This window comes from Sinohyriopsis cumingii, chromosome 6 (genome assembly GCF_028554795.1).
Source record: "Sinohyriopsis cumingii isolate HCF-2022 chromosome 6, ASM2855479v2, whole genome shotgun sequence".
NCBI lineage: Eukaryota > Metazoa > Mollusca > Bivalvia > Unionida > Unionidae > Sinohyriopsis > Sinohyriopsis cumingii.
The window spans coordinates 120,389,304-120,401,769 of record NC_142966.1 but is presented as its reverse complement, the minus strand read 5'-3'; the positions used below and the strand labels follow the sequence as shown (position 1 = coordinate 120,401,769).

The 12,466-nt window shown below is 36.6% G+C and overlaps 1 protein-coding gene and 1 pseudogene across 3 annotated transcripts in view; one reads left to right on the top strand and one right to left on the bottom strand.

The window, feature by feature from the left end:
- Nucleotides 1-12,466, bottom strand: part of LOC149797842 (E3 ubiquitin-protein ligase goliath-like) — a 103,363-nt gene that overhangs the window by 56,831 nt on the left and 34,066 nt on the right. Inside the window, exons 1-2 of one of the 3 annotated variants that reach the window (XR_016421890.1) lie at nt 10,706-10,950; nt 9,207-9,810 (exon numbers count right to left, since the gene is read on the bottom strand). The exons of 1 other annotated variant lie outside the window; for it this stretch is intronic. Coding sequence is in view for 1 of the 2 variants with exons in the window: in XM_089962865.1 (XP_089818991.1) it covers nt 9,785-9,810 (26 nt within the window). In the remaining variant the exon portion in view is untranslated. Of the gene's footprint in view, nt 1-9,206; nt 9,811-10,705; nt 10,951-12,466 lie in introns of those variants that run through there. One more of the 3 variants, XM_089962865.1, reaches the window with a different exon arrangement.
- LOC149797843 (uncharacterized) lies at nt 10,944-12,228 on the top strand (annotated as a pseudogene).

Genomic DNA, 12,466 nt, shown 5'->3' with positions numbered 1-12,466 from the left:
TTGCTGTATAAGAGTTGAAATTTCAAGAAGAAAAATATGTGCAGGTATTATCAATAGCTCACAAATTTCTCCCAAAATAATGAAGTTAATTTATCAATCACGAAGTTTCTTTATGTCTATATCTTTCCTCAAAGATTCATCTGAACGACACAAGTGACATTACTTGATTAAACTGTTAACTCACAGAAAAATGTTCTTAGCATAAAGTATTAGTGAAATGTGACTGTTAATCAATGTAAGTCAAAATCCTTTAAATAAACATTTTATTCCTATGCTATATTTATGGCCGTTGTCATAAGGAATGCAGAAATAAGCTTACACCATATGGACTGAATGCAAGAACTAGAAGAGGAAACATTTCAGTGAAACATGTATTTAATTTTGCATTTTAATGCTAGTAATGCAGTAATCTTGTTCTTTTCTTTTTAAGGCTGGAGAGACGGGTGATGACATTGAAGCATATTTTGCTTATGGTCATGAAGACCCAGACGTTGCTAATGTTGTGGATGAGGAGGAAATTGAAACTGGAAGGTGTGTCATTAGAATCAAAACCATTTCGATAAGATGTCACATACTGAGAAAAGAGCAAGTCATCAAGTCCAGATGGGTCCTGAAAAAAAGCCTGTGCCTGATTTAAATGATTGCTAGTCTGTTGTTGGTAGATGGTGTTAATTAAGCAAATGTATTGTTCATTATTTTGGATTTATGCAATTTCGTCCTCCTCCAACTTTATGCTGACATCCAAAACCGGCTACTGGTAGAGATGATGATATGTACAAGATAAAGGAAGTACTTTATGATGTGCTATTGAAAAGTGGAAACCTAAAACCAGATTATGCAGTGGGTGACATAAGAATAGTGTTTGAGCCAGATAACGAGATTGGCTAAAGTCTAATTGATCATATGAGACTAAATTTCAAGTATCAACGCTTACTCCGGGAGTTTCCACTTCTCTACCTCCGAAAATAAAAAATCACCAATCTTTTTGCTGCCAACAAATACGCAGGTCTCCAGCTGCTGCTAAAGTTCATGGTTGATGATTGTGAAAAAATGGAATGGTTGAAATTGATGTCAGCTGAAAACATAGAAAGCATAGAAAGCTACTAGAATCGTTTGGAGAATCAGCATGTCAATCCATTTTTAGCTCTGCTTGTTAGGTTTTTACAGCATCTGCCTTGTCCAGGATCTGATACTATTGTAAATTTGATGGAAACGCCCGGAAAAGCTCTATGAACGAATTTGACAGGTTGGGATGAAAATTCCAGTGTTTCATAGAAAAAGGGTGTGAAATAAATGCTACATTTGCTCTCCATGTGGAGATGATAAACCATTGTGATGAAGTTATTGCCATTGCACTGGCTGAACGTATGGGTGGTCCTGATGGCTACCATTTACTTTTGTCTGCCGTGAAAGCATCTTTGCCATTTGCCTTTCTCAATGGAGCAACGTCATATGCAGGATACTGCACCAATTTTTTACACTACCATTACAGTGCAGATGTATTCCACAGAAATATGAAATACAATCTAGTCTCCACTCCATACCGACACAGCACTTTGAACTTCGCGTTCAATAAGCAGCGTGAAATGGAACATAAAGATGTACTAAAAAGCTTCAGATCAGGATGAACTATGGATGCTGGCTTACCAAGGATGGCCTGATTGATTTACTATGTCTTGCCAAGGATGGCCTGATTGATGAATTAGAGGATTAACTATGGATACTGTCTTACCAAGGATGGCCCTGATTGACGAATTAGAGGATTTCACTATGTCTTGCCAAGGATGGCCTGGTGGATGAATTAGAGGATTAACTATGTATGCGGTCTTGACAAAGATGGCCCTGATTGATGAATTAGAGGATTAACTATGTATGCGGTCTTGCCAAGGATGGCCTGATTGATGAATTAAAGGATTAACTCTGTCTTGCCAAGGATGGCCTGGTCGATGAATTAGAGGATTAACTATGGATGCTGTCTTACCAAGGATGGCCCTGATTGATGAATTAGAGGATTAACTATGGATGCGGTCTTGCCAAGGATGGCGCTGATTGATGAATTAGAGGATTAACTATGGATGCTGTCTTACCAAGGATGGCGCTGATTGATGAATTAGAGGATTAATTATGGCATGCCAATGATGGCCCTGATTGATGAATTAGAGGATTAACTATGGATGCTGTCTTACCAAGGATGGCCCTGATTAATAAATTAGAGGATTAACTATGGATGCTGTCTTACCAAGGATGGCCCTGATTGATGAATTAGAGGATTAACTATGGATGCTGTCTTACCAAGGATGGCCTGGTCGATGAATTAGAGGATTAACTATGGATGCTGTCTTACCAAGGATGGCCCTGATTGATGAATTAGAGGATTAACTATGGATGCGGTCTTGCCAAGGATGGCGCTGATTGATGAATTAGAGGATTAACTATGGATGCTGTCTTACCAAGGATGGCGCTGATTGATGAATTAGAGGATTAATTATGGCATGCCAATGATGGCCTGATTAATGAATTAGAGGATTAACTATGTCATTCCAGTGATGGCCCTAATTGATGAATTAGAGGATTAACTATGTATGCGGTCTTGCCAAGGATGGCCTAATTGATGAATTAGAGGATTAACTATGTCTTGCCAAGGATGGCCTGATTGATGAATTAGAGGATTAACTCTGTCTTGCCAAGGATGGCCCTGATTGATGAATTAGATAATTAACTATGGATGCTGTCTTACCAAGGATGGCCCTGATTGATGAATTAGAGGATTAAATATGTATGCAGTCTTGCCAAGGATGGCCTGATTGATGAATTAGAGGATTAACTATGGATGCGGTCTTGCCAAGGATGGCCCTGATTGATGAATTAGAGGATTAACTATGGATGCTGTCTTACCAAGGATGGATGGCGCTGATTGATGAATTAGAGGATTAACTATGTTATGCCAATGATGGCCCTGACTGATGAATTAGAGGATTAACTATGGATGCTGTCTTACCAAGGATGGCCCTGATCGATGAATTAGAAGATTAACTATGGATGCTGTCTTACCAAGGATGGCGCTGATTGATAAATTAGAGGATTAACTATGTCATGCCAATGATGGCCCTGATTGATGAATTAGAGGATTAACTGTGGATGCTGTCTTACCAAGGATGGCGCTGATTGATAAATTAGAGGATTAAATATGTCATGCCAATGATGGCCCTGGTTGATGAATTAGAGGATTAACTGTGGATGCTGTCTTACCAAGAATGGCCCTGATTGATGAATTAGAGGATGTTCATGATTCACTCACAAAGAATGAAAAGGTGCGGGAGTCAACTGAAGACTGGGAGGAGCGTTCTCTAGACTTTACAATGAAAACAACAGATCCGAAACATATTCTCCTACCATGTCTTTTATACTGCGAAGAAATAGACTGTCGCTGGAAGATAGTAACATACCATAAAATATTAGCTCTAAAGAATGATTGATGTTATCACCGTTGGTGTTGGATGAAACAACAAGGAATCCTTGTATCTTATCTAATACACCAGCCACAAGTCCCCGCAAGGATATAAACTTTCTGATAAGCCATCATTAGCAAATGTTGAAGGGCCCAAATCCTTACTTGAAAAAACGAAGAAAATAAAGGAAACACCATAAAAAACTGAACTCGATTTAAGATCAAGCACTTATAAGAAATGAAAGACAAATAAAAGAAGAGAATCGTGTCAAAAAGGTGACATCTATGAAGAACCATATATACTGTCATAGTTCAGAGATGAATGGTTGTCAGGCCATTTTGAAACCTGATTGTTCAAAGTTGAAAGTAATGAATGCAACAGGAATACAGAGATCTTTTATATCTTTGCTTGTCTGTCTGCGTAAAGCCTCAGAAAGCGCTTTTGGTAACAAAATATGGACCTTTTGCAGATAAGTCAGGTTGAGTTATCACTATTAGCTGAGGCTGGTCTTGGTTTTTTTTAAAGAGAAAGCCAGACCAGTTAGCATATAGACCAACATTAAAGTAGCTACCTTACAGTTTACAGGCGTAAAGTTCAAAGCCAAGTTAATGAGCTGCAAACATAATTTAAACTTTGTTCAGAACAGTATATTGAGAGATCTACTGGGATAAATTTCTATATTGAAGCGAATAGTGGTATGTGAGTGAAGAAAAGTACCACTTCACCCCTGATGATTTTAAAGCTACCACAAGAGAAGCTTTCAGATTTTTATAACATTACAAAGATTTTGACATTGTTGGAACAGACAACGGGCGACAAAAAACATGGCATCAAGATAGCTTTAGCGCTGTGCTTAGGACTTTTCCCACTGGCAGATATCTGTAGCATCCAAAGTTGTGTGACCATATTTTCATTATTAGTTCAGAAAAAGTGGAGATGGACAATAATGTTTACATTGATTTGGTGACAAAATTGTGCTGTCCAAAGGTGTATGATCCAACAAGGTTGAGTTTTCAGGAGATATGTCACCTGACTTTTCAATCTAAAAGAGGACAGGCTAATACGAAATTAGGACACCCTCAGAGCTGGATGCCACCAGAAACCGCTATATCCAAAATATGTTGTCTGATGAACTGCCAAATAAAATATCTTCAAACTGCAGGTCAGCCATCATCTTTCTTGCCAGCTTATGAATGAAAGATGTATTGTAAGGACGGCCTCAGTGGAGATTAAGTATGATCTTGGCCCTGAGAAGTTATAATGGCAATGTGCAGGCAATGCTTCAGATTTCTTAGGATAATCTGACTGAAAGACTGCAGAATATAAAGTGGTCTCAAAAAAGAAAGAGAAACATTGCTGAAACCCCATCAGAAAGGACAGAGAAAGAAGAAACTATTTACGTCAACTGGTAACTTTTTTCAAACAAAATGTCTGAGTTACATGGGACACTGAACAAATATCTGTACTCCTATTTAAAGGGTCTACAACTAAAGTCTCAAATGAAGGCCCAATGAAAATCCCAAAAACGATCAGCTAATGGTGTGGATGGTTTTAGAAGCCAACGGCTAAGAATGCTAACTGGCATTTGTAAAAAGACTCAGTGTTTATTGTTATGAAACTACGGGCAAAGTTACTGAAAGAGTGTCTGTTCATTAGTTGAACGAAATGACTGTTTTAGTTTCTTAAAAGTAGAATGTCGGACCTGACTGTCTTTTATTTTGTCAGGAAAAGTTCTTCCTTACGAGGGGGGGGGGGGCCCGAGTGGCCGAGTGGTCTAACGCGCTGTCCGTTACGGATCACTACCATCTCACCTCTGTCTGCGTGGGTTCAAGTCTCGGATTCAGCCAACGTGGGTATGTGAGAAAGCTTGCCAGTAGCTTCTCGTGGGTCGGTGGTTCTTTCAGGGGTTTTCCCGGGCTCTTCCTCCACCATTAATACTGACCGCCATGTATAGCCTATCGTGTGCTGAAAAATGGCGTTAAACCCTACAACAACAACATCTTCCTTACGAAAACTTGAACCAAAAGTCTAAAACACATCAGCACCAAGGACTGATTTTAATTATTTCCAGGATGTCTGTACTGTTTCATGTGATCTTTATATTTGTAACTGTGAAACTGCGATATAAGGTCTTGTAAAAATATACTCTCTTAGTATAAATTTGTATTTTTCTCTATATGTTGGGAGTGTGTGAGACAATCATAATCCATTGTTGATGTGTTCTAGTTGTGGCATCATATTAATATTCACCAAATGTATTTTTATATCAACATTTATGCACTGTAGTTTGATAGTATGATTAATTAGAATGAACTGCAAAAGTGTTTGTATTATTTTCTTAAGATTTTCATGGTTTCGTAATATTCGTATTTATACATTAAAATTATGAGACGTTATTGGTTATGCTTCCGATTCAACATCTTCTCTTTTTATTTATAAGTATTCTCTGAGATAAGAAAATACAATAATATTGGTCAGGTTTTATGTCAGGTCATTTTGTCGTGCCGGTCTTGGTGTCAGTGTTTGTGTCACGCGTCCATCCATTCATCCACACCTAGATTTGGTGTCAGTGTTTGCGTCACGCGTCCATCCATTCATCCACACCTAGATTACAATTAATGCTAAAACTGTTTGGATTGAGCCCAATTACAATGCTAAAATTCTTCACTTTTATAGTTAAATGAAAACTGGGCTCATCTAACAGGTGGTTTCTTTTCTCTCCGAGTTTTCTCCATACATGAATGTAGACTAACTAGATAAGTCAAGATTAATTATCAATGTCTTTAAGATTCGCTCTTTAGTTAAGATTGTCGTGTAGTTAAATATTGTTTTCACTGATAATATAATCTGCGTAATTATTATCAAGACTAAGATGCCTTCGTCATTATATCCCCCCCCCGTTCTCTCTCTCTCTCTCTCTCTCTCTTGCACTAGAATGATTGCATACAGACTTTTTATCCTCATATGTGGAGGCATCTTGTTACAGAAACTGGTTGAGATCACTATTTAAATTAGCAGTAATGTGTAGTCTATTTGTATAAGGCGCCGTAGCGGACAAAAAGCTGGTCCAATGAGAAAGTTGCAGTTTACATTTCGTTGCCGTATGTTGAGAAGTCCAATATCACGTTTTGGATTAAATTGCATGTTCTCTAAGTTCCATTTTCTAGATCGAGATTTTGGATTTTATATGTTGAATTATACAGTGGTGGTTTAAAGTTCTATTTCCTATGCCGACGTTTTTCAGTGCATATGTTGAATTACACAGCGGTGGTTGAAATTTCAATATCATATGTCGAGAATCCCTATTTCACACGTTGTATGCAACTGTTTGTGATGAAAGTTCCATTTCATATGGTGAATATTTAGATTTCATATGTTGAATTTCACAGCAACGAGAAGCAGTCCCCTTGTTTTACAACTAACGCGGTCCGTTCAGGAATGATGTATCATGTATACTCGATATCATTTTGAATTGTTAAAGTGGATATTATGTAATGTTACTCTAAACAGAAAAACCAACAAATCATTTCACCATATAAAAATAACAATTCTAACAAGCACAATTAAGAGTCCAATCGCCGCTGTGTAATTCACCAGATACAATTTAAAAACTCAACATACCAAATGGAACTTTCAGCACAATCAATGTGATTCAATATGATAAAAGTGAAACTCTCGACATATGACATTAAAATTTCAAAACAACCGCCGTGTAATTCAGAAGATACAATCTAAAAACTCGACATTGGACATCGAATTTTCAACCAGCGCTGTGTAATTCAACATATGAAATCTAAACACTCAACATATGAAATGGAACTTTCAACATAAACTCTTTGAATCAATACTCATAACATTGAAATTTCAACCACCGCCGTGTAGTTCAAACGATACAATCTAAACATAGAAAATATAACTTTCAACCATTACCGTTCAGTTCAACAGATACAATCAAAAATCTCGTCCTAGAAAAAGAAACTTTAAGGACAAGCATTTTTGAAACAACACTTGAAATTGGAATTCTGGACATGTGACATTAAAATTTAAACAGCAACGTTCTGATTGGATTAGCTTTTGTCCGCTACGGTGCCTCATATATTCGAAAGGGTGATGATAACACAGCCTGAATCAGATTGCTCAGTTTGAATCGACCAAACACCCTTTGTCATTGGACTGAGTTTGGACCGAGTTTGGTTTATAATAATAATAATAATAATAATAATAATGAGGACTTTGTATAGGGCCTAATCTTTAGAAGCTCTAAGCGTTTTACAACATTAGACAACACCTATAAGATAAAAAAACATATAATAATATTATTACAAAAACAAACACCATGAAAGTAGAAAAACATTAAAAAAATAAAAACATGTTGAGAATATTTCAGGTAGTAAACATTATTAGGTCTTTAAGTTTGTTCTTGCAGTCGAAATAAGTGAGTTTTGAGAGCCCTCTTGAATGGGATTACTGTGTCTTTTTATCTAAGTTCAGTGGTATCAGATATGTCTTCGACTAGTGTTATGGACAACTATACTTCTAAACAAAATTAGCTGTAGTGGTATTGTGGAACTGTTGCTAATTCACCTGAAGTTTTGTTGGTAAAGAAAGAAACAAACAAAAACAAACAACAAAAAACAAGTCCGATCATAGAAATCGATTGACATACATGTTAATGTAGACGCTACACGCAGAGATCAGCCACGCGTCATGTAAATGTGTTATGCGTATCACGTGATACACAAAAGTGAAAATGTAGGACAAACAACGACAGCGGGTGATAATATAGCATGTGTAAGGAAATAGAAAACAATGCCATAGAACGGCATTTCTATTGCTGCTTTTATCTTACAGCCTTCAATAATGGAAAATTTATATCCATTATATATATATATATATATATATATATATATATATATATATATATATATATATATATATATATATATACAGTGGATCCTCGTTACTCCGGACTCCATATTTATCCGGAAACCTCGCTATCCGGACATAATTCAACGGGAACGGAATTCCTAAACGTTAATTTGCTCCCTTAATCAAGAAATCCGCGTTCCGGATCCGGAAATCAAAATCGGGGACCAAAGTGTAAAATTGCATTAAAACTTGTCTCGATAATCCGGAAATAATCTGTCCAAACGTATGTGAAAATACAATCAGAAGAATAATACATAAAACACAGTAGTGAAGCCCTTGAGAATCTATGGCCACTATCAATAACTAAGTAGCGTGACCATATTGTAACCAGCGATTGTATAAACAATGTCTGTTTTAGCTAGTCGCCGACGGGGGTGTTAATAATTAAATAAACACACTGGGATCAAATCGTCCACGCTTTTTGACATAACATATGGTAAATAAATTAAAAGTGTCATTAAGCCTCTTTGTTGTTTACCAGTTGTAGGTAACAATCACAGTTTATTGTTTGCTGTGCAAATACAGTTGACATTTTTAAGCTGTGGACAGTATAGGGCTTCAAAGAATCCAGGCAAAGAAAGGTAACAGACTTCTTCAGGAAATTGACATAATAAATGTACATACATGTACATGAACATAGTGTGATGTGTTCGATGTGTTAATTGTCTAAACTTCTATTTACTGTACATGTACGTCCAAGCACATGTTATAATAATGTGAAATAAAGACAAATTAATAGATGTATTCATTAATTTATTTCAACCATTATTGAATATACAGTACATTACATACACATGTACATATATACGGTGTGAGGATATCGTAAAATAAAAAATGTGCATGATTCAATTATCCGGAAAACTCGTTAATCCGGACATATTCGCTGGGAACGAATGTGTCCGGATTAACGAGGCTCCACTATATATATATATATATATATATATATATATATATATATATATATATATATATATATATATAACAGAAAAAAGATATAAATATTTTGAAGTAATTGACATGATTCTGTTTTTATTTAGTCTATATTGAGGACAGTTTTAATTCATGTTTTAAAACATTTTTAAATTAATCTACAGGTATCATTTTCAAAATAATAAAGTTGTATATTCTTTTAGTGATAATACACATGTACACACAAGAAGTTTAAAAACTGATGACAATGTAGAAGTGTTTATCATTTAGTAAATAACATGCCATCCTGAAATATTCATGAATCATTTTACTTTTAGATATAATGTCAAAATAAAATCTATTGGTGATGCAGCTTTTGTCTTTTTTCAAGGAAGTTTCCACCGTTTTGGAATCATTGTTTCCTTTATATTTTTATTGGCAACACATCACTGCTATATTAGGTAGTTTGTGTCCCAGCACCACAAACAGGGGTTGCTCTATACATAATGGTCTCTTCTGGTATCTACAAAACGAATCAGAAGACATAAGTAAATAAGTTACATATCACAGTTGAATTTTGAATGTGTGAGATTTATATTTTTGCACTTAAAAAGAGATATCTGAATAAAGGTTCCATAATATTAAATAAGCTGCCATTTGAACAGTAACATTGTCTTACTATGTAATATATAAACTGCAAATTTTGGTAATACATAAATTATGCCCCTTAGGTCCTACTAGTAGTTTATTTTTTTGTATATAAATATCTTTGTACAGTTTTGTATATCAAGCCTGTAGTAATCTACCATTATTTAGACAAGGATAACATTTTTGAAAACTTATTGTTAAAATAGTTTTTCTCTTCTGATAGCTGAGTTGATGGCGGGACTCTAAGTACACCCCCCCCATGCACTGAGCAGGCCTGTAACTCTGAAGTTTACAAATAAGTGAGGAGACAGGGCTCCATATATATATATATATATATATATATATATATATATATATATATATATATATATATAGCTGATCTATTCTAAACTATGGAATAAAGTTACTCAGTTCGATCAATCTGAAGTGTTTTCTTATTTCTTTTGTACATGTATATTCGTCTATGTGTACACACACACACACACACACACACACACACACACATATATATATATATATATATATATATATATATATATATATATATATATATATATATATATATATATATATATACTCTTTAAAGTTTGAGTTCATGAGTACTTTTTTAAAATTTATTTATCTAGATTCCCTCTGTTTCATTCTTGGATCCGCCCCTGAATCACGGAACTGAAAGGCTCTGCATTACTAGCACTTATTGATTAAAACATTTCCCATCCCCGATGTTAATCGAACATGTTCTAGTTTCTAAATAAATGTAAATGACGAACCTGATTTGGTGTTAAGTGTTGCTGGGATAGGGTCGGGATGATCCGTCGTCGGTCTATTCCCACCTACGAAATGTTTACTACAGTTATATGTCCATCTTGTGATTTTGTCAGTAGTAAAAGTTCTGTTCCACAAGCACGTTCCTAACGCCCGCACTTCTCGAGATTTTTTTCGGTTTTGGAAATTGAATCCAAAATACACACGTCATATGTTCACGATCTGAATGTAGCAAGGCATCTTTGCTGACTTTGTAAATAGTTCCCAAAGCTAGCCTGTTAAGTGATAGAGGTCTAATGGTGCCGTAAAGTGGAGAGACGATCTGATAAGGACAGAGGCTGACTGGTGCGTGCTCTCTAGGCAGTGATACTGTTATAGGCTTCAGATGTAAGGTTAATGACCTTGTGATCTTGGAAAAGATTGTAATATGTCACTGTCAGGAACAGTTATAGGGAGGATAGAAAAATCTGAGAAAATCTAGAAGTTAGGTTAGTAGAACAGAGTCCATTGTAAGATCTAGACCGGGTTGCATGCTACACAATTTGGTGGCAGCGGTGGGATTATTTGTTCGTAAAGTAACTGCAAACCCTGGAAAATCTTAAGAATAAATGAAAATGGCGCAATCACAGACAGTCTCGTCAATTATGGATGCACAAGAAAGAATTAATCATGAAATTCGGCAACTGGAACGTGAAATAGAAGAAAGTACACGTAGGACTATCTGTATTGAACATCAAAAAACGCCATCGAGACCCCGGGAAAGAAATGAAGCACCCCAAAGAAGATTAGAATTTTCGGAACAAAATAAACTGAAACGACCACTTGTAACGCCACAAACGTTCGACGGTTCCACACCACTGATGGACTTTCTAGCACATTTTAGTACGTGTGCCGGGATAAACAAATGGACTCAAGAAGAGAAAGGGCTTTATCTAGCAGTGAGTCTCAGGGGTCAGGCCCAACAGCTACTCCAGATTATGACAGGCTCATGGATTCACTAGAAAGAAGGTTCGCGCCAAAAAACCAAACGGAAATTTACAGAGTACAACTAAAAAGCCGCCTTAGAAGGGAACATGAAACACTTCCAGAATTGGGACAAGCGATACGCCGCCTCGCTTCCCAAGCATATCCAAAGGCGCCAGAAGAATTACTCGAAACACTGTCGAAGGAACAATTTATCGATTCTTTAACTGACAGCGAACTTAGGTTAAGAATACAGCAAGCACGCCCTAAAACCCTTGATGAAGCCATTCGGATTGGAGTAGAACTCGAAGCCTTTAATAGAGCCGAGCTTCAGCGAAAGGATTTGGGAAGATATGCACGAACCGTTACAACATCTGATGCAGGGTTAAGTGATATCCAGGAACTTAAGAAAGAAGTTGCGGAACTCAAGACATTACTAAAGGATTTGAAGGAAAAATCTGCAGGGAAAACCGAAACGAAGGCAAGATCTTGTTACAAGTGTGGAGAAATAGGGCATTTCAAAAGAGACTGTCCAAAAAGCAAGCCCAAACTGTCGGAAAACTAGGGTGGGCCCACCCCAAGGGCCAGGGGTGGGACCGTGATTCCAGGCCTAGGAATATAACTGGACAGGCAACGATGAAAGATGCTGGGATGTACCTTCTGGGATCTATACACGGAATGGGTGTCAACTTCTTAATAGACACAGGTGCTACGGTTACCATGATAGCAAAGGGTATCTATGAGAGGATGGCTCCGGAATATCGACCTCGGTTACATGAGGTTACCGGGCACGTTCTGTGTGC